This window comes from Henckelia pumila, chromosome 2, assembly GCF_033568475.1.
Source record: "Henckelia pumila isolate YLH828 chromosome 2, ASM3356847v2, whole genome shotgun sequence".
NCBI lineage: Eukaryota > Viridiplantae > Streptophyta > Magnoliopsida > Lamiales > Gesneriaceae > Henckelia > Henckelia pumila.
The window spans coordinates 155,939,352-155,961,551 of NC_133121.1; the positions used below are offsets into that span (position 1 = coordinate 155,939,352).

Below are 22,200 nucleotides of genomic sequence, written 5' to 3' on the forward strand. Positions count from 1 at the left end.
TATCCATCGATAACCGCAACAACACGGCACCTTCGGTCCAAATTGCCGACTGTATCAGCCACACTGCCTACAAATCTTAGCGATGACACTCCTGCTAAGATCGTAACTAGCCATCAGCTATTCTCTAGACATGCACGAACTCCATCGCTGCCCACGATAAAACCAGGTACAACACATTGTATTTCACTGGTCTAACGGTAACATTGCATCCCTTGACGTTATCTCAAAGCTCTTAAAACAAATTGATCTAGATTTGACTTTCGGTCAAATCCTATATATCCTTCTTTCAAGAACTCATGTGAGTTACTCTTTATCACGAAGGATAAAATATTTCTTCCCAAAACAGTACCTTATGCGAATAGAAATGGCAACTACCGGCCACCAGCTCGTAGAGCAATCGCACCACTGCACACGACTCTAACCATCTGAAACCCTCAAACTGATTGCAATAAACCTAGATCCGAATCTCGCTATCGTAGATAGCATCTACTCAATCGTATTAGTCATCCTTCCATGGATAACAACAAAATCCTGACAATTCCTGGCGTCATAGTACGTACTTTCAGTACTCACTCTGCCCGATGAATGTTTCCCAAAGAACACCAACTAAGTAACCAGATGACAAAAATCTTTATACACAATTTCTTATCTAAATGCATCCTTCGAGGTCGTCGCTTCGAAATTCACTACCATCCTGCTGAAACCCTCAGATGGACCAACACCACCCTCAGCATTAGTAGCCTATGTCGAATGCTTACTTCTATCTCGGAACTAGAGATAGTATCGACGAAAACGATTCCGGTTAATCCTGTTCCAGATAACCAAATCCTTGGATCCCTAGCGGGGATAACCAAACGGATTCAACTAGATCCCGCACAAAATCTATCAATACTAGCGGCAATCCCGCTATCTCAACCTCTCAATGACACAGCATATCAGAACGCACTGGGATATCAGTGACAACAACCCTGCCAGACTCAGAAACACAAGTCTCAGCTGTTTTCTCATCCCATGAAACAACTAATTCTAACCTGCTAATATTCATTGAAATTCATGAGCACTTGTCGAATCGCCTCTCAAGAACAAATCTCGAGAAATCTGCTGGAAGCACCCCAAGCAAAACACTCTGACTAACAGTCTTCAAAATTTGTCCACTGACAAACCTGGGACAATCACTGAATCCTATTTCCTCAAACTGGATCAATAATTGCTAACACCAAGCAATGCTCAGATCAAAATCCGTCACTGGTAGCCAAAGCAACGTTACCAACAACTACGATCACAAGAGCCAACTAATGAACACTTTCGTGATCCGCAGAATCCAAAAGTCACGATTCCCGCATTCCTAGAGATCCCTTAGCGGCTAAAGAATTTCCTAAATGCACTTGAATAGTTATATCAAAGCATACCATTCCCAGTACTTCTTGATTCACTATATCCCATCTGTACCGATTGGAATAATCTGATCAATCAAATCGATATACTGTAGCTCTCGCCATGCCTGACGATATCAACCCTAATCAGACAATCACTGATCAATGAAACTCTCATGGCTCGATCAATATCGATGATCTCACTGCCACACGTCCACATATCCCAAATACTTGGAATCAAAAGAATCACAGCTAATTCAATCACTCATCTTTGACAGAGTCAGACAACAGTTACAAGTAATCACTAGTGCTAAACCTGCACCAGTCTAGACATACTATCCACTGTCTATATTTATTCAAGATGATCATAAGGACTTGTTCAACCCAAGCCGCAATACAAGTCCAAAAGATTCCAACTATCGTTGAACATGCTCTTGATAACTATATTTCTTGCTAAGACTGCAACAAATCGAGACTGAGGTTACTTGCCGCGGTGTCCCACCTGAAATCACCACCAAGTGTACACTGGCATAAATCACGTTATCCTCACGCCTCAAATAGTCATGTACAATCCTTAGCATCGGATATAATCTATCACTGAAGGAAACCATCAATGCTGAAAAATTAATCATCCCCGAGTCAAATGTTTCAGGAATTTCACAAACCCATCTCCTGGATAGCCCCTATCACAAGAGCATCCAAACCCCGACTAGATCCACTATTCTAGCAATATCCAATAGAGTAAAACTATTTGCTCAGAGTACGCACTCGTCAAGGAAAATCCCTCCAAGACTGGTCCTTATGACAAAACTCCAAACCAATATCTCTGACGACAGTCAGTCGATATCTAAACCGCTGACACCTAACCAGGCATCCAATCCAATGTCATACCCCGTCGTGACTGTTACCAAAACTCTAGACTAAGTAGCCTTCCCATCGCCAAATCCTGAAGCACGAAGGCTTCCAGGAATTCTCCGAAGTACGAAAGACTCCCAGAGTAACACTGGCATAGGGTCGCGCTCCATCATGTCTAGTCATGATCTTAGTCCACAACTCTCGGCATATACTCGACTTGGTATTCCGATGAAATCCCATCATCATGAAGTCTCAACCTATGAAGGTCAATCAGACTACTGTCCTAAGGAAACAACTTAGAACAAAAACTCAAAATTCCAAACAAGATCAAAATTCTCATGCCCCCAGATGAATTACCTCATCAATGGCATTAACCCAGTCAAACGACTAATTAGGTCAGCCCTAGGAAGACACCTAGACTAACCCTATGTCAATTCGTTATCGCTGGCTTACCCAAAATTCATGAGTTAACATAGTTGATCACCAATCAACTAATTCCAAGCCAAACTTAGTAAAATTACTTGTAATCAAACACGAATCTTTGAATAAGTAAAACATGTATCATTACTTCAAGTTATGTACAATTTTCTTTATTACAATCTCATGTAATACATACAGTATTCAAAATACGACAAAATGTACATCCAATAACTTGAACTGATACAACCAAATTCTAATGATTCATTACAACTGAAATATTGTTTACAACTACAACAATACAGTATTTAAAATCATCGAATCTTATCTTCGTCCCTTGAGCATGAAGCTTCACATCCACACACGCATCGATACAAGCATACTCCCGTCCAAGTCTCTCTACATGTCCTCCAGCGAAGAACTCCGGAGAAATGGCACGTGATAGCTAACCAGTTATGCTCTACGTCAGTGCATGTCAGTCGACTTCTTTTACTCACGATCTACCATTAGCGTTCTTCTTGTATCCAAATCATGCTTTTGAACATGAAGTTTCCCGTATGCCTACCAAAAGCATCGATACAAGCATACCGGAAAAACCATGTTCTGCACGAGTTTACAGACCTTACGCTAGAAACCTGTCATGCTTTAGGCACTCAAGACATTCCCTGGTAAAGGTCTATCTGACAATCTCTCCAGCTACGAGTGGAGAATCTTCAAGGACTGGAACCACATGGATTATTAAACAACATTCGTTCCAAAAAGCCCTCAGAGGTATCTGACGCGATATACTCGATCTTCCCTTCCAATCTTCCCTGGTTGAAATCCATATGTTCTTCGATCAACATCCCAATGCATCGAATGATGAACTGTCCATAGCAGTAAGTCTATCTATCGATATGCTACTACTGGTGTTCTCAACACTGCTGCATTCCTTATAGTAAAGGCTTATGCCGCAAACCTCGGCAATGAAGAACCAAATCTTCTTTCGCTAGGCCTCAATCAATCCTACAAGGATAATCAAGAAGTCTTATTATCAATTTCCTAAGTCCCTTGCATGCAGCTCTGATACCAATAAATATAGCGACCCGACCCGGATCCACTACCTAATCAGAGTTAAGAGCATAATTAAGCATGCATTAAATAAAATCGCTGCGGAAGACTTAAATACAAGCAGGCCGACAGAATACAACCGGCTAATCATCATCGATTTATACAACCCAATCGAATTTACAAAAACCTACAGCTAAATACTGTTGTCTTCAAGGTCGCTGGCCCCTCCAGGCTCCTGGTGCTCAATCCTGCACCTGAACGTGAGCTCTAAGCTCAATACGAAAGCACGGATAAACATACAAATATGATGCATGAAAATGACAGGGTATCCATATCTGGGATAACTGTATACGAACTACTCAGACTGGCGCCTGGGATATAAGCTCGTCACATCGGGGTAGCTAACCACTGTGTGCGACCACTCATTCCCGAATCACGGACGCGGACCACGGAGTCCTTCAGGTATCAGTACCTAAGGGTACTCGATATCAAACGTCCTAACAGGGCTGAGCAACCCTAACTGGCTCATCTCGAAAGATATACAGATGTTCAGGCACAATATGATATGCACATGCCGCATAACTATAATAACATGCAAACACATAAATGCAACATATAAGCATGCATATCCGCTGGCAATCTCAGTCAGTACTTACGTACTTTTCTAAGGCAGTCCTAGTAGTCCCACTCTAGGTTCCAAGCCTATCATCAAGTCTACAATGCAAATATCCATGCATCATTCAATAAGCTCTAAAAGCCTTAACTAAGCTATTGCATACTCTTAAATAATTTAAGGAGACCATAGCTATACCTGCGTCCGTCGTCAGCCCACTGATGGCGACTATCCCGCAACTAGGGCACTCCCCTGCTGCGAATCCACAGCCTCGAACACGGCTCTACAACACGAGCACTGCTCCGCTACTATGTTAGACACTGTCTGACTATACTAAAACAAATATCCTACTCCAACTCTAGAATAAGAGTACCCAAAGCCTTAAAATAGGACCACGAGGGCGAAGGAGAGAATTCGGAATTGGCAAGAAATGAATGCCTCGGACCTTATATTTATAGGCATCGATCGGAACCTTCGATCCTCGATCGGAACTTCCGATCCTTGATCGGAACGTCCGATCCTGCCATCGGAGCTTCCGAATATCCTTATCTGCCACATGTCAAAATCTCACTTGTTGACTTCGGATAGGGGTGATCGGAGCTTCCGATCCTGTTCGGAGCTTCCGATCAACCACACGTCATGGATGACGTAATTTGATCGGAGCTTCCGATCGTTCATCAGAGCTTCCGATCACCTTCGGAGCATCCGATCCTAACTTCGGAGCTTCCGATCTGTCTGACCCTCCGGACCATTTCTGATCATTTTGGGTCTATTTCCGGGCCCCGTTAATCCATTTAGAAGCCTCCTTAATCACGTTTTACTAAATATAACATGATCACACGATAATTACTCATTATCGTTAATTCTGGATATGGGCCACTACAGAACTACACTTCGGAGCTTATGAACTGTCCCAACACTTAAAGCTGTCGGAACCATTTTTAATCGTTCTGAATATTTTCAACTACTTAAACCCAAATGAGAATCCCTGTGAGGACCTCGTCTCTAAACAACTAATCTCGAAATAAATATGCAATCCAAAATTAAATTCCAAGGCAGAAAATAAAAGAATTTTTTTTTTTGAAAGAACATGTCCGAACCTCGTGCACACATCTGTGCATTTAACTGAAGGGCACACGGACCCCGCACCACCTCCGTGCCCGGGTCCATGCGGAATCAATACTCTAAAAACATGAATTTCTGCCCGACCACACGGACCCTCACCCGGAGGTGGCACGGGGTCCGTGCACTCACAGAAAATAACACACTCTAACAAAATGCGAGGGGACACGGACCCTTGCACGGACGTGGCATGGTGTCCGTGCCCTGTTGCACCAGCAAAATAAAAGATTCAGCAGAACAGATTCCATGCCAACACAATTCAATTCTTCCATTCCAACATGCTACAAACTCATAAAACATGCATAAAATAGTACAAAGGTAGTTCTAAAGTTGTACATTATTCAAACCAGTAGAACATGTTTCGGTTCTCGATTACAATCCGAATACAAAACAAGTTCGAATTACATAATCAACTTCTAAAACACCAGATCCTCACTTCTATCAACTCAACCACCTAGCCATATGATCTTTGACTCGGTCCTGCCCCACCTATCGCCAAGCACACATACAAAGACAAGACAACAATCGGATGAACCGGTGAGAATAACATTCCCAGTATAAGCAACAAACATGCAATATCATCAAGTATATCAAATATGATATAACGACAGCATGACAAGTAATTTCAAGTAGTAAATCAACAACCTGAAATAATAGCAACTCGATTCAAATGCAATAAAATGCAATGCATGTATACGGGTTTCTAGATTATCAAACTCGGATAATCACAAGGAAATTATTTTCTTCGACTCAGCCTTTGGGATCCCTAGGCAAAGATATTCCCACAACTCACCGACTCTCCCGATCGAGGTGAATGTGGTATATCCTGCTTCCTCTAGACAATGGAGCATCTATAGAGAGTTAAAACGACCATTGGAGTAAACTCAACGACCAATGCCACTCAACTATAATCTCCAAATTGTCTATATCAATAGGTAATCAATAAATTGGCTCAATATGAATGCATATGAATTCAAAGGCATTCAAGTAATTCAACTGCTGCATATAATCAATCAAGCAAGGATTCATGCAAGTATGTGATTTTTTTGGGAAACTCAAATCGATTCGAATTTGAGTGACTCGTCCCATTCAAGTAGATGTTGTCTTATACCTTTCTCGATTCAATTTATGCTCCAAATTTTGAAAACAACAACGATAATCAACAAAGATCCAATCAATCTCATAAAAAAACTAGGTAAAACTCATTACCAACTTTGTCAATTCTTCTACGATTAGAAATTCTGTCAACTCCGAATCCAACGGCTTTCAATCAATCTGAAATGAAGCCACAAAGATCAATATCGACATTTGAACTTCAATCAAACCCCGGTTTGATCAATTCAACAAAACGATATCCAAAACTCAAACCGGCGGTATAACGGCTATATATCGACTAACCGAAAACACAGACATCAATAATATAACTCATTCAACTCAAATCAATATCAATTCATCAACTTCAACTCAAATCCAACAAATCTCAAACCCAAATCTCTAAAATCATCAATAAAATCATAACAATTTCGAACGACGTTCTTTTTTCGATCCGACTGAGAATAAATGATAATAACTAGTTCAAGAACATCATACTCAAAACTCATTTGATTTTAACAACATCCAAAAAATAAAGTATATTTGATCGAAGAAATACTTACGATAGAACAAAGCTCTCGCGGCCGGAATAGCGCATATGCCTTCATATTTAATTTTTAACGGACGGATCGAGCAGAAACCGAAATCTGAAAGCTTGAAGAAGTGTTGGGGAGTCTTCAATGGAGGAGGAGGCGTTGGAGATGATGAAGTGAAGGATAGAATGAGCCAAGTCAACTCAAATATCTTTTAAAGTCTAGATTTGCATTTTAGACCCTGAAATTTCCAAAAATTGCAAATCAGTCCCTGATCAAATACAAATCGGCCCTCAACTTCAATAATCTCCGATTATCTCAAATAAACTCAATCAAGATAAATTTGGGGCGTTACAATTCTCCCCCTCTAAGAATAGATTTCGTCCTCGAAATCAGATAAAATCAACACATAAGATAGAGAATAAAGAATCAAGAAACTGAATAAGGACTCACGTCAGATAAATAAGTCCTGAAATCTCTGTCGCATATCAGATTTTGTCTCTCATGTCGCTTCCTCGACCCCATGACGACTCCACTAAACCTTCACCAACGGAATCAACTTGGTTTTGAGTTGTTTATCCTTTCTGTCAAGGATCTGAATCGGTCGCTCAAAGTAGCTCAAGGTTTCATCCAGTTCAGCCTCGTCAGGTTGAAGAATATGAGAAAGATCTGGATGATATTTCCGCAACATAGAGACGTGAAAAATATCGTGAATACCAGATAAAGAAGGAGAAAGAGCTAATCTTTAGGCAAGATCGTCTATCTTCTCCAGAATCTCGTACGGACCATTGAATCTCGGTGACAATTTCCCTCGCTTCCCGAATCGAACAGTGCCTCTGAAAGGAGAAATATTATGAAAATCTCGGTCTCCCTAATCAAAATCCAGAGGTCTGCGTCTGATATTCGCATACTTCGGCTGTCTGTCTTGTGCCGTCTTCATTCTCAATCGAATAATCTTAACCTGCTCATACATGTCACGAATCAAATCTGATCCCAACTCAGGCAACTCAGAAATCTCATCCCAGTACAAAGGAGATCTGCACTTTTTTCCATACAACTCTTCGTAAGGTGCCATACCGATGCTCGTCTGATAGCTATTGTTGTACGAAAATTCGACAAGAGGCAACGAATCCTGCCAACTAGTGCCAAAGTCAAGCGCTACGGCAAGTAGCATGTCCTCAAGAGTCTGAATTGTCCGCTCAGACTGATCGTCAGTCTGAGGATGATATGATGTACTCAAGTGCAACCGAGTACCAAGAGCCTCTTGCAAACTGTGCCAGAAATGAGAAGTAAACCGAGGATCTCGGTCAGAAACAATCAACCTCGGCACACCGTGCAATCTAAAAATCTCTCTGACATACAACTCGGCTATCTGATCATGACGATAAGTCATCCTGTACGGAATAAAACAAGAAGATTTCATCAGTAGGTCAATCACTACCTAGATAGCATCACATCCATGGACTGATCGCCGTAGCTTCGTGACGAAATCCATTGAGATGTGATCCCACTTCCACTCTGGAATGGATAAACTGTGCAACAGACCACCCGGTCCCTTCCTCTCTGCTTTCACCTGTTGACAGTTCAAACATCAGGATACAAACTTCGTAACATCGCTCTTCATCTTCTTCCACCAGAACTGACTCCTCAAATCGTTATACATCTTCCGGCTACCTGGATGAACACTAAATCGACTGCAGTGTGCCTCTCGCAGAATACACTGTCTCAACTCAGAAATATCAGGCACAACAATATGGTTATTCACAAACAAAACATAATTCCTGACCTGAAACTCAGACTGATGTCCTGATCTGACTTTCTCTATCGAATTTTGGATATTCGCATCGGATTTCTGTGCTTCTTTGATCAACACAAATAATTCTGGCTTGGCTTGGATAGCACAAACTCTGATAGACCTCCTATCTGATTCAAACTCCAAACTAGAAGTACAGCAATCCTCGATCAACTGAGAAACACTGATAGTAGAAAGAGATAAAGAACAAAGCTTTTGGCTCAAAGCATCAGCAGCAGCATTCGAATTCCCCGAATAATACTTTATTTTGCAGTCGAAGTCCTTCAACAAATCTAGCCATCTCCTATGTCTCATATTCAGTTCGAACTGTGAAAACAAAAATTCCAGGCTCTTATGGTAAGAAAAGATCTCGAAGGACTCACCATAAAGATAGTGACGCCAAATCTTCAACGCAAACACAATCGCAGTGAGCTCAAGATCATGAATTGGATATCGAGTCTCGTATGGCTTCAGCTGCCTCGATGCATACGCTATCACATGATTCCTCTGCATAAGAACACATCCAAGACCTAGAAGAGAAACATCTCAATAAACGGTAAAACCTCCAGTACCTGATGGAATAGAAAGAATTGGAGCACTAGTCAATCTCTTCTTCAGATCAATAAAACTGGCCTCACACTCTTTAGTCCAAACAAAAGGTGCCTTCTTCTGAGTCAGCTGGGTAATCGGCTTCGCAATAGAAGAGAAACCCTGGATGAATCTACGATAGTAACCCGCTAAACCCATGAAACTTCGGATCTCAGGCACAGAAGTCGGTCTACGCCAGTACATAACCGCTTCAATCTTGCTGGGATCAATAGAAATCCCATCTCCAGAGATAATGTGACCAAGAAATACGACTCGGTCCAACCAGAACTCGCACTTTGACAATTTGGCATACAATTGTTCAGTCCTCAAAACCTGTAAAACGATCTTCAAGTGCTCTGCATGGTCAGTACGGCTCTTCGAATAGATAAGGATATCATCAATGAAAATAATAACAAACTCATCCAAATAACGCTGAAATATACGGTTCATCAAACTCATAAAGACTGCTGGAGCTTTTGTCAAACCGAACGACATGACAATGAATTCAAAGTGGCCATACCTCGTTCTAAATGCAGTCTTAGGAATGTCTTCATCACGAACCCTTAGCTGATGATATCCGGACCTCAAATCAATTTTCAAATAAACACAATAACCCTGCAGTTGATCAAAGAGGTCATCTATTCGAGGTAAAGGATACATATTCTTTATCGTCGCTTGATTCAGTTGGCGGTAGTCGATGCAGAGTCAAAATAGAACCATCTTTCTTTCGAACAAAAAGTACCAGAGCACTCCAAGACGATACACTAGATCGGATGTATCCCTTGGAAATCAAGTCCTCCAACTGCTCCTTCAATTCCTTCAATTCGAACGGAGCCATTCAATATGGAGCCTTGGAAATCGGCTGAGTACCTGACAATAGTTCTATACTGAATTCTACCTCACGAACAGGCGGTAATCCAGGAATATCATCCGGGAATACGTTATGAAACTCTTTAACCACTGGTATGTCAGTCAACCCAGGGCTAGACTTCAAAACATCCATTGCATAAATGAGAAGTCCCTCTGGTCCTCTCTATAACAGTCGAGTCATAGACAAAACAAATATTAAAGGAATTTTGGATCGAGAACCCTAACCAAAGAATTTGCACTCCTCGGCCATCTCCGGTCTGAATCTAACTACCTTCTGAAAACAATCGACTGTAGCACTGTACTTGGTCAAAGCATCTATACCAACAATGCAATCGAAATTGGATAACCCAAGTACAATACAATCAAATGCAATCACATTCTCATCAAATTCCAGTTCATAGTTCCTGACTAACCTCACTGAAACAATTCCTCCACCCAAATGTGAAGTAACAGAAACTATAGTAGGCAAAGGCTCGCTAGGCAAAGCATGCATCAAAACAAATTTCTCAGAAATAAAAGAGTGAGCCGCACCCGTATCTATCAAAACAAGAGCAGGATAACCAAATATCGAACAGTTACCTGCTATGACATCATCAGGTGTTGCCTGAGCCTGATCCTCATTCAAAGAAAAAACTCTAGCCTATTGTCTAGGAGGCTGATTCGCATTCTATCCACCTCCCTGTCGACTCTGCTGTGGTGGCTGAAAGGAATGTATAGCAGATGCTTGCCTCACAGGCTGAGCTGACTATCTCGACGAACTTCCACCCTGTGATTGCTCCAACCCACGCTGAGGACAGACCCTCGCGTAGTGCCCAGTCTGGTGGAAGATATGACAACTCCCAAGTACACCCCTACACTGATCATCGTAGTGGCGACCTCCGCACTTGTTGCAAGATTCTCTAGAGAATCCTGAGATCTGCCCTGAACTGAACTACTTCGAGCCTCCGAAACTCAAAGAACTGCTCCCAGATTTCTTAAACTGCTTTCCCTTGGGACTAAATTAGTTCTTTCTATTACCTCCACTGCTACCACCCTCTGATCTCTGAGGTTGGTTCTGATAATGAGACGGTTGTGCCTGAAACTGTCTCTGCTATTGCTGAGGTGCAAACTGATTCCCTCTTTGCCTCATCAGTCCTGACTCAGCACCCTTGGCCTGATCCATTGCATCCGCAAAATTATTGGGCCTCCCAGTATTCACAAGAGTAAAGATATCAGGATTCAAGCCGTTGATGAACTGATCGGCGTTGTCAGCAATGTGCGGTGCGAACCTCATTAAGCTGTCAAACTTGGTAACATACTCCTCGATATTCAAGTTCCCTTGTTTCAGATTAGCGAACTCGGCACCATTATATTTTCGGTACGAAACTGGGAAAAACCGCTTATAAAACTCAGATTTGAAAACATTCCAGTTAATAGCTATACCTCAATTTTTAATGGCTCTCTTTGTCACGATCCACCAGTTCTTAGCAACACCCCGCAGCTGATGAATAACCAACCTGGTTCTGCGGTCATCAGAATAGTCGAGAGAATCAAAAAGCTGATCTATATCATTCAACCAGCTATCACAGTCAACTGGATTCTCCGTACACTTCAGAATCGGGAGTCGGAAAGATTGGAACCTCTTTAATAAGTTCTCCATTGGCATAGATGTGGCATCCATATGATCTGTCACTGTACTGCCCTGTTCGTTCGGAGGAGTGACTGCAGGCGGATTCTCATTCGGAGAAATAACTGGCGGTGTGTTCATATTCAACATTATTCGATGACCTATAATCTGATAATCAAGAGTTAGGACACAGATAATCCAATTCCATCAATTCCATTTGGTGCCCAAAACCTCTTTCTCGAATAATTCAACCATCTCGAGAAGATTCGATTTCGATCCAGGAATCCAAGCAATTGATATCTCAATTAAATCATGCTTTAAAAATTTAAATCACATAATCATGTAATTCAAATAATTCTCAATTAATAAAGAATGATCGCATGGTATTTAATAAATCAATTAAATAACTCAAACACATGCGAGAATTCAATTCAAGTGGACTCGATCTATCCCGCTCACTCTAATTCAGTCCAAGAAACTTATCGCTCTGATACCACTTAATGTGAGGACCTCGTCTCTAAACAACTAATCTCAAAATAAATATGCAATCCAAAATTAAAAGCCAAGGCAGAAAATAAAAGAATTTTTTTTTAAAAAGAACATGCCCGAACCCCGTGCACACATCCGTGCACGGGTCCGTGCATTTAACTGAAAGGCACATGGACCCCGCACCACCTCCATGCCCGTGTCCGTGCGAAATCAATACTCTAAAAACATGACTTTATGCCCGATCACACGGACCCTCACCCGGAGGTGGCACGGGGTCCGTGCACTCACAAAAATAACACACATTAACAAAATGAGAGGGGACACGGACCCTTGCACGGACTTGGCATGGGGTCCGTGCCCTGTTGCACCAGCAAAAGAAAAGTTTCAGCAGAACAGATTCCATGCTAACACAATTCAATTCTTCCATTCCAACATGCTACAAACTCATAAAACATGCATAAAATAGTACAAGGTAGTTCTAAAGTTGTACATTATTCAAACCAGTAGAACATGCTTCGGTTCTAGATTACAATCCAAATACAAAACAAGTTTGAATTACATAATCAACTTCTAAAACACCAAGTCCTCACTTCTATCAACTCAACCACCTAGCCACGTGATCTCTGACTCGGTCCTGCCCCACCTGTCGCCAAGCACACATACAAAGACAAGACAACAGCCGGATGAACTGGTGAGAATAACATTCCCAGTATAAGCAACAAACATGCAATATCATCAAGTATATCAAATATGATATAACGACAGCATGACAAGTAATTTCAAGTAGTAAATCAACAACCTGAAATAACAGCAACTCGATTCCAATGCAATAAAATGCAATGCATGTATACATGTTTCTAGATTATCAAACTCGGATAATCACAAGGAGATTCTTTTCTTCGACTCAACCTTTGGGATCCCGAGGCCAAGATATTTCCACAACTCACCGACTCTCCCGATCGAGGTGAATGTGGTATATCCTGCTTCCTCTAGACTTTGGAGCATCTATAGAGAGTTAAAACAACCATTGGAGTAAACTCGACGACCAATGCCACTCAACTATAATCTCCTAATCTTCTATATCAATAGGTACTCAATAAATTTGATCAAGATGAATGCATATGAATTCAAAAGCATTCAAGCAATTCAACTACTGCATATAATCAAGCAAGCAAGGATTCATGCAAGTATGTGATTTCTTTGGGAAACTCAAATCGATTCGGATTCGAGTGACTCGTCCCATTCAAGTCGATGTTGTCTTATACATTTCTCGATTCAATTGATGCTCCAAATCTGGAAAACAACAACGATAATCAACAAAGATCCAATCAATCTCATAAACAAACTAGGTAAAACTCATTACCAACTCTGTCACTTCTTCTACGACTAGAAATTATGTCAACTCTGAATCCAACGACTTTCAATCAATCTGAAATGAAGCCACAAAGATCAATATCGACATTCGAACTTCAATCAAAACCCGATTCGATCAATTCAACAAAAAATATCCAAAACTCAGGCACAACGGCTATATATCGACTAACCGAAAATACAGACAACAATAATATAACTCATTCAACTCAAATCAATATCAATTCATCAACTTCAACTCAAATTCGACAAATCTCAAAACCAAATCTCGAAAATCATCAATAAAATCATAACAATTCCGAACAACGTTCTTTTTCCTATCCGACTGAGAATAAACGATAAGAACTAGTTCAAGAACATCATACTCGAAACTCATTTGATTTTAAAAACATTCGGAAAATAAAGTATATATGATCGAAGAAATACTTACGATAGAACAAAGCTCTCACGGCTGTGATCGCGCATATTCCTTCATATTTAATTTTTAACGAACGGATCCAGCAGAAATCGAAATATGAAAGCTTGAAGAAGTTTTGGGGCGTCTTCAATGCAGGAGGAGGTGTTGGAGAAGATGAAGTGAAGGATAGAATGAGCCAAGTCAACTCAAATATCTTTTAAAGTCTAGATTTGCATTTTAGACCCTGAAATTTCCGAAAATTGCAAATCAATCCCTGATCAAATACAAATCGGCCCTCAACTTCAATAATCTCCGATTATCTCAAATAAACTCAATTAAGATAAATTTGGGGCGTTACAATTCTCTCCCTCTAAGAATAGATTTCGTCCTCGAAATCAGATAAAATCAACACATAAGATAGAGAATAAAGAATCAAGAAACTGAATAAGGACTCACGTCAGATAAATAAGTCCGGAAATCTCTGTCGCATATCAGATTTTGTCTCCCAAGTCGCTTCCTCGACTCCATGAAGATTCCACTGAACCTTCACCAACGGAATCGACTTGGTTTTGAGTTGTTTATCCTTTCTGTCAAGGATCTGAATCGGTCGCTCGAAGTAGCTCAATGTTTCATCCAGTTCAGCCTCGTCAGGTTGAAGAATATGAGAAGGATCTGGATGATATTTCCGCAACATAAAGACGTGAAAAACGTCGTGAATACCAGATATATAAGGAGGAAGTGCTAATCTTTAGGCAAGATCGCCTATATTCTCCAGAATCTCGTATGGACCGATGAATCTCGGTGACAATTTCCCTCGCTTCCCGAATCGAAAAATGCCTCTGAAAGGAGAAATCTTAAGAAAAACTCGATCTCCCTGATCAAAATCCAGAGGTCTGCATCTGATATTTGCATACTTTGCCTGTTTGTCTTGTGCCGTCTTCATTCTCAATCGAATAATATTAACCTGCTCAGACATGTTACCAATAAAATCTGGTCCCAACTCAGGCAACTCAGAAATCTCATCCCAATACAAAGGAGATCTGCACTTCTTTCCGTACAACGCTTCGAAAGGTGTCATACTGATGCTCGTCTGATAGCTGTTGTTGTACGAAAATTCGACAAAAGGAAACGAATCCTGCCAACTAGTGCGGGTACGGGTTACTATATTCTCCCCTACTTAAGAAATTTCGTCATCAAAATTTAAGTCTATAGTAAAACGCAAAAAAACAAGCAAATGTTCTTTATTACAACTGAACATTACAAAGTATAAATTTTTTTTACAAGAAAAAGTACAAAAGCTCAAAACAACTCTGGATGCTCGGCTCGCATCCGGCTTTCTAGCTCCCAAGTTGCCTCTTCAGTTCCTCTACGCTGCCACTGCACCATCACTAGAGGTATGCTCTTATTGCGAAGCATCTTGTCCTTCCTGTCAAGAATCCTGAGGGGTCTCTCCACGTAGGACAAATCCTGATCCAATTGCACCTCAGTCGGAGGCAAGATGTGCGACTCATCCGCCACGTACTGCCTCAACAAGGACACGTGAAACACATCATGGATACTGGAAAGGTATGGTGGCTAAGCTAAACGATAAGCAGGGGCGGCCCTTGCCCAGGGCAGGCAGGGCACATGCCCAGGGCCCTACTTTTGGGTGGGGCCCCAAATATTTTAAAAAAAATTATTATATATATTTAAATTATAATTATTAATTTATTATACATTGGGCCCATGTAATTATTTTATATTATAAATAAAAATATAAATAAAGAAAGTCAAATCACATTATGGTAGCGTGTGAATTAATTTTGCAATTGAAATCTCCACAAACCTAACACATGCACGATGACACACTGCAACTAAGGGAGAAAATCAAAGGTATACACCCAAAACGCACCCAGTATATTTTCTTAAACAATTTGCTTTGATTTGATGTTAGATATTAATATTTGTTATTAATTTTATGTAGGGTTTGAAAACTCGAGGATCATAGAGGTTACAAATTCGAGGATTAGAGGTATGAATTTTTCGAAATTTTATTTTGAAAATTGGGGATTTGGTGAATTTGAATTTGAATAGCTAAATTAACTGGTTATAAATTAAATTAGCATCTGGATTGTGAGTTTTGATAGTTCATTGTGATTTTTTTTGGATAGTTCATATTTATGAAATACGAAAGATAATTTCATATATATCAATTATGTTGTTGAATTTGTACTTAATGTATCAGCACTTGAAGAAATATGTTGCCTAGAAAATACCCATCTGGAAGTGCTAAAAGGAAAAAAAAGGAAACGAAAAAGAAGATTACTCAATCAATGAAAGGTTCGATGGATAAGTTTGTTTTGAAAGAAACGAATGTAGTGCAAGAAATTTTGATTGACAATTTTAATGATCAGAACGCCCAAGAAAATCGTTCTGAAGAACAAATAGAAGCTGGTTATGTTGCAAACACTATGGGTATTGATGAAGACAAAAGAAATAATGAGGAAAGTGAAAGAATAGAATTTATAGATCATTCTCTGAATATATTTGATCCAAGAGTTTGGGAGAGTCTTGATACAAAAATGAAGGATTTACTCGTTGAAAAAGGCCCAATTAAAGAGGTTAATTTTGAGTACCCTCGTGATGAACTTGGTAGAAATTTTTCCTCGGAGTATTATAACATAGTGCTTCCAAACAAAACAAGTCATGAGAAAAAATGGCTAGTTTATTCAAAGGAGTTAGATAAAGTATTTTGTTTCTGTTGTAAGCTTTTCAAAACACTACAATCACGAAGTCAATTAGCAGAAGAGGGATCTAGAGACTGGAAACATTTAAGCGAGAAGCTTAGAGAACACGAAAAAAGTCGTGAACATCTTGCTAATTTGAGATCTATGGTGGAGTTACAAGTGAGATTGAGAAAAAATGAAACAATTGTCAAAGAATTGCAGGAACAGATTAAAAATGAGACACACCGTTGGAGAAGGGTTTTGACCAGAATTGTAGCAGTTGTAAAATGTTTGGCTAAAAATATTTTCTCCTTCCGTGGAAAGAATGAAAATTTGGAGGATAATTCAAAAGGTAATTTTCTGGGCCTGATTGAGATGATTGGCGAGTTTGATCCTATAATGCAAGAACATCGTCGGCTCATTAAAGGAAAAGAAATTCATCATCATTACCTCAGTCATAAAATTCAAAATGAGTTGATAACAAATATATCATTAAAGGTCAAAAATGTTGTCATTGAAAAAATTAAGAAAGCAAAGTATTATTCAGTGATACTTGATTGTACTACTGATGCAAGTCACAAGGAACAAATGACTTTAATATTACGGTGTGTTGATGTCTCATGTATTCCAGTAAAAATTGAGGAGTACTTTATAGAATTTCTGAATGTTGAAAATACGAGTGGATTGAGCCTTTTCAATGAATTGTGTGCTGCATTGGACTCTTTTGGACTTTATATTGATAATATTAGAGGACAAGGTTATGATAATGGCTCCAACATGAGAGGAAGACATCAGGGTGTTCAAAAAAGATTGCTTGATATAAATCCGATAGCCTTTTATATGCCATGTGGTAGTCATTGTCTTAATTTGGTGATTGTGATATGGCAAACTCTTGTGTTAAAGCAAAATCTTTTTTTGGAGCATGTCAATGCATGTATACAGTGTTCTCCAATTCTACAAAACGTTGGAGTATTCTACTTGATTGTTTGGATAATTTGACGCTTAAGTCATTGTGCACCAAGAGGTGGGAAAGTCATATCGAAAGCGTCAAGGCCATTAAGTCACAAGTTGGGCAAATCAGAGAAGCTTTACTTAAGGTAGCAGATTTAACTGATGATGCAAGATTGTCGAGAGATGCCAGATTGTTAGCAACACGTGAACTTAGTAGCTTTGAATTTTTTTCAAGATTGGTAATTTGGTATGATATTCTCTACAACATAAACTCGGTTTGTAAATCCTTACAATCTGAAACTATGCATATTGATGTTGCAGTGAAACAGTTGAAAGGGCTTGTTTCTTTTTTTGAGAATTACAGGGAAGAAGGATTTGCATCTGCCATAAATTCTGCTAAAAAAATTGCTTCCAATATAGGAGTTGATCCTGTATTTCCCGAGCGACGACAAACTTCTAGAAAGAGACAATTTGTTGAGATTGCTAATACTGAAAGAGAACCACAAATAGCTGAAGAACGTTTTAGGACTGATTATTTTCTTGTTGTGGTAGATATTTCTCTTTTGGAGTTGAGGAGTAGGTTTGAGCAATTGAATTCTTTCGAAGCTATGTTTGGATTCTTGATGGATGGAGGACAGTTAATGGCATTGGATGAAGACTATTTGAGAAAATATTGTGTGAATCTTGAATCTGCTTTGAAAAAGAATGATGTGTTTGATATTGATGCTAATGACCTGCTTTTAGAATTACAAATGTTGCAAAGCATGCTACCTCTAGAAGCATATGACACAAATAAATCTTGGACATCCATTAAAATTTTAGAGTTTGCATTGAAAATGGAAGTTTTTCCTTTGGTCGTGGTTGCCTATCAAATTTTATTGACTATTCATGTGACTGTAGCATCAGCTGAGAGGAGCTTTTTCAAGTTGAAATTATTGAAATCTTATTTAAGAACCACAATGAGTCAAGAGAGACTAAATGGTTTAGCGACTCTCTGCATCGAGAAAGACATATTGGAGGATATATCTTACGACGACATAATTGATGACTTTGCTTCAAAAAACGCAAGAAGAGTGCGTTTTAAATAATATTTATTGTTGAATAAATTATTTTTATGAATTATGTAAAACATTATTTATTATGTGTAGTACCTTGATTTATTTATTTTGTTTTACTTTAATCAAAATATTCAATATTTTTATATATATTCGACTTTTCAAGTTAATGCGAAAGGGGCCATATTTTAAGTTTTGCCCAGGGCCTCGTTTTTCTCAGGACCGCCCCTGACGATAAGACACGTCTCCAACCTTCTCAAGAATCTCAAACGGACCAATAAATCTCGGCGACAACTTTCCCTTGAGTTCAAATCTCATCACCTTCCGGAAAGGTGAAACTCGCAGGAACACATGTTCCCCTACCTCAAAATGTAACGGTCTGTGGTGAGTGTTAGCGTAGCTAACCTGTCGATCCTAGGATGCCTTAATCCTCTTACGGATCATCTCCACTGCATCGATCATCTGCTGAATCATCTGTGGACATTCGACTTGATGTTTGCCAATTTCGTCCCAAAACAAAGGCGTACGACAGCGGCGTCCATATAAGGCCTCGAATGGTGCCATGCCAATGTTGTTGTGGTAACTGTTGTTATAACAAAATTCTACCAAAGCCAAGTGGTCATGCCACGCTGGTCCAAAATCCATCACTGTCGCTCGAAGCATATCCTCGAGAGTACGAATGGTCCTCTCACTCTGCCTGTCGGTCTCCGGATGATAAGCTGTACTCAGACTCAGAGTAGTACCAAGAGCTCGCTGGAAACTACCCCAAAATCTAGAAGCAAACCTCGGATATCTGTCGCTGACAATACTCGAAGGAATTCCATGCAGACAAACAACCTCTTGAACATATAGATATGTCATTCGATCGAAAGTAAAGTCCCGATTATAAGGCATGAAATGCGCGGATTTCAACAATCGATCAACAACAACCCAAATAGCATCGCAGTTCCTGGAAGACATCGGCAAGTGGGTGAAAAAATCCATCGTCACATGCTCCCACTTCCACTCAGGAATCTCTAAACTCTGGAGCAATTCACCGGGTCGTCAAAATTCTGCCTTGACCCGCTGACACATAAGGCATCGAGACACGAACTGATACACACTGCATTTCATTCCTTTCCACCAAAACCTCGTACGTAGATCTTTGTACATTTTCGTGCTGCCTGGATGCACAAAAAATCTACTACGGTGAGCCTGTGACAGAATCTCCTCTCGTAGTGTGGAATCATCAGGAACTACCACACGTCCAGAGAGGCACAACAGACCATCATTCTGCAAATGAAAACCAGAAGTATTCCCATCCTGAGCCAATCGGGCTAACTTCTGCATCTTTGGATCAACGACCTGCGACTCACGTATACGAGTATACAAGGCTAGTTTGGCAAGCACCAACGAAACGCGAACTCCCTGTTGTTCCTTCTTGTGTCGAAAAGTGAAACCCAAGGAACAACACTTCTCTACCACTCATGCAAATGATCTGGTACAAAGCGAACTCACGTACACTTTGCGGCTAAGAGCATCCGCAATCGGATTAGATGTGCCTGGATGGTACTTGATCTCGCAATCGTAGTCCTTCAAAAGATCCATCCAACGACACTGCCTCATGTTCATCTCAGCCTGAGTGAAAAAATATTTCAAACTCTTATGGTCAGTGAAGATCTCAAACCTTTCACCGTACAAATAATGACGTCATATCTTAAGTGCAAAGACAGTGGCTGCAAGCTCTAAATCGTGTACGGGATAGTTCTCCTCGTGAGTCTTCAATTGCCTAGAGGCATAGGCAATCACATGACCTCTCTGCTATAACACACATCCCAAACCTCGGAGAGAAGCATCGGTGTGAACTACAAAGCCACCTGATTCTGACGGTAGAGCCAATACTGGAGCTGTAGTCAGACGGCACCGCAACTCGTGAAAACTCTCCTCGCACTTCGACGTCCAAACGAAAGGTACATCCTTCCTCGTCAGCTGCGTCAAAGGCTTAGCAATCTGAGAAAAGTTCTCCATGAATCTCCGATAGTAGCCTGCCATCCCAAGAAAACTACGAATCTCTGAAACTGTCGTCGGACGCAAACAGTTCAAAATGGCTTCCGTCTTACTAGGGTCAACGGAAACACCGTCTCGTGAAATCACATGACCAATAAAGACAACTCGATCAATCCAGAATTCACACCTGCTCAACTTAGCATACAACTACCTCTCTCTCAGTATCTGCAATATTGTACGGAGATGGAAAGGGTGCTCGTCAACATTGCGAGAATACACCAGGATATCATCGATGAACACTACCACGAAATTATCCAAAGAGTCGCGAAATACTCTGTTCATCAAATCCATGAAGACTACTGGAGCATTCGTCAAACCAAATGGCATCACTAAAAACTCGTAGTGACCATACCGCGTATGAAATGCTGTCTTAGAGATATCCTCATCTCTAACCCTCAACTGGTGATATCCCGACCGTAGATCAATCTTTGAATAAATAGAAGTACCATGTAACTGATCGAAAAAATCATCTATCCGCGGAAGAGAATACTTATTCTTCACCGTCGCTTGGTTAAGTTGTCGATAGTCTATGCAAAGACGCATCGACCCATCTTTCTTCTTAACAAAAAGGACTGGGGCTCCCCATGGCGAAACACTCGGCCGAATTTAGCCCTTGTCAAGAAGATATTGAAGTTGATTATGCAACTCTCTCATATCAGAGGGTGCTAAACGGTACGGAGCTCTAGAAATCGATGCTGTCCCTGGCACTAACTCAATGCCAAACTCGATCTCCCTCACTGGTGGTAAGCCTGGAATCTCTTCTGGAAACACATCGGGAAACTCACGGACTATGGGTATCTCCTGGATGTATGGTCCCTCCAAATATGCATCGATGGCGTAGATAAGGTAGTCTTCCCCGCCAAACTCTAAAGCACATCGGGCTTTCAGAGCGAAAACCACTGGCATCGGGGGTCGTGATCCCTCACCATAGAAATAACATGCCTCGCCATTCTCAGGATGAAACTGAACAAACCGCTGATAGCAATCCACTATCGCTCTGTAGGTAGTTAAGAGATCAATCCCAACAATGCAGTCAAAAGCCTCCATAGCTAGGATCATCAGGTTAGCACTAAGCTGATACCCCTCAAAATCCAGAGAGCAACCAACCACTAGACAATTAGCTAAGACCTTGCTACCCATCAGAGTAGATACCACTAACAACACGTCTAAAGTAATAAACGACAATCTATACTTCTTAGCAAAACTTGCTGATATGAATGAGTGTGATGCACTAGTGTCAATCAACACATACGCAGGAAAACCACATAAACTATA

The 22,200-nt window shown here is 40.5% G+C and overlaps 3 protein-coding genes across 3 annotated transcripts; 1 reads left to right on the forward strand and 2 right to left on the reverse strand.

The window, feature by feature from the left end:
- The first annotated feature begins 16,405 nt into the window (after window positions 1–16,405).
- LOC140878752 (uncharacterized) lies at window positions 16,406–18,912 on the forward strand. Its single transcript, XM_073282369.1, has 2 exons — window positions 16,406–17,723; window positions 17,816–18,912. Exons 1-2 carry the CDS (start codon window positions 16,406–16,408, stop codon window positions 18,910–18,912), a joined length of 2,415 nt encoding a protein of 804 aa, XP_073138470.1.
- A 381-nt stretch (window positions 18,913–19,293) lies between these two features.
- On the reverse strand, window positions 19,294–21,216 carry LOC140878753 (uncharacterized). Its single transcript, XM_073282370.1, has 4 exons — window positions 21,077–21,216; window positions 20,700–20,977; window positions 20,009–20,336; window positions 19,294–19,678 (listed from the first exon to the last, which is right to left on the reverse strand). Exons 1-4 carry the CDS (start codon window positions 21,214–21,216, stop codon window positions 19,294–19,296), a joined length of 1,131 nt encoding a protein of 376 aa, XP_073138471.1.
- A 315-nt stretch (window positions 21,217–21,531) lies between these two features.
- LOC140878754 (uncharacterized) lies at window positions 21,532–22,065 on the reverse strand. Its single transcript, XM_073282371.1, has one exon. The coding sequence runs from the start codon at window positions 22,063–22,065 to the stop codon at window positions 21,532–21,534; it is 534 nt and encodes a 177-aa protein (XP_073138472.1).
- Between the last annotated feature and the right edge of the window lie 135 nt (window positions 22,066–22,200).

Coding starts and splice junctions, on each gene's coding strand:
- LOC140878752 (XM_073282369.1), top strand. CDS start 16,406: ATGTTGCCTAGAAAATACCCATCTGGAAGTGCTAAAAGGAAAAAAAAG. Junction 17,724..17,815: donor AGCCTTTTATATGCCATGTG/GTAGTCATTGTC, acceptor GCATGTATACAG/TGTTCTCCAATTCTACAAAA.
- LOC140878753 (XM_073282370.1), bottom strand. CDS start 21,216: ATGGATTTGATGAACAGAGTATTTCGCGACTCTTTGGATAATTTCGTG. Junction 20,978..21,076: donor TTGCAGATACTGAGAGAGAG/GTAGTTGTATGC, acceptor CGTTGACCCTAG/TAAGACGGAAGCCATTTTGA. Junction 19,679..20,008: donor TACAAAGATCTACGTACGAG/GTTTTGGTGGAA, acceptor GAGTATTGTCAG/CGACAGATATCCGAGGTTTG.
- LOC140878754 (XM_073282371.1), bottom strand. CDS start 22,065: ATGGGTAGCAAGGTCTTAGCTAATTGTCTAGTGGTTGGTTGCTCTCTG.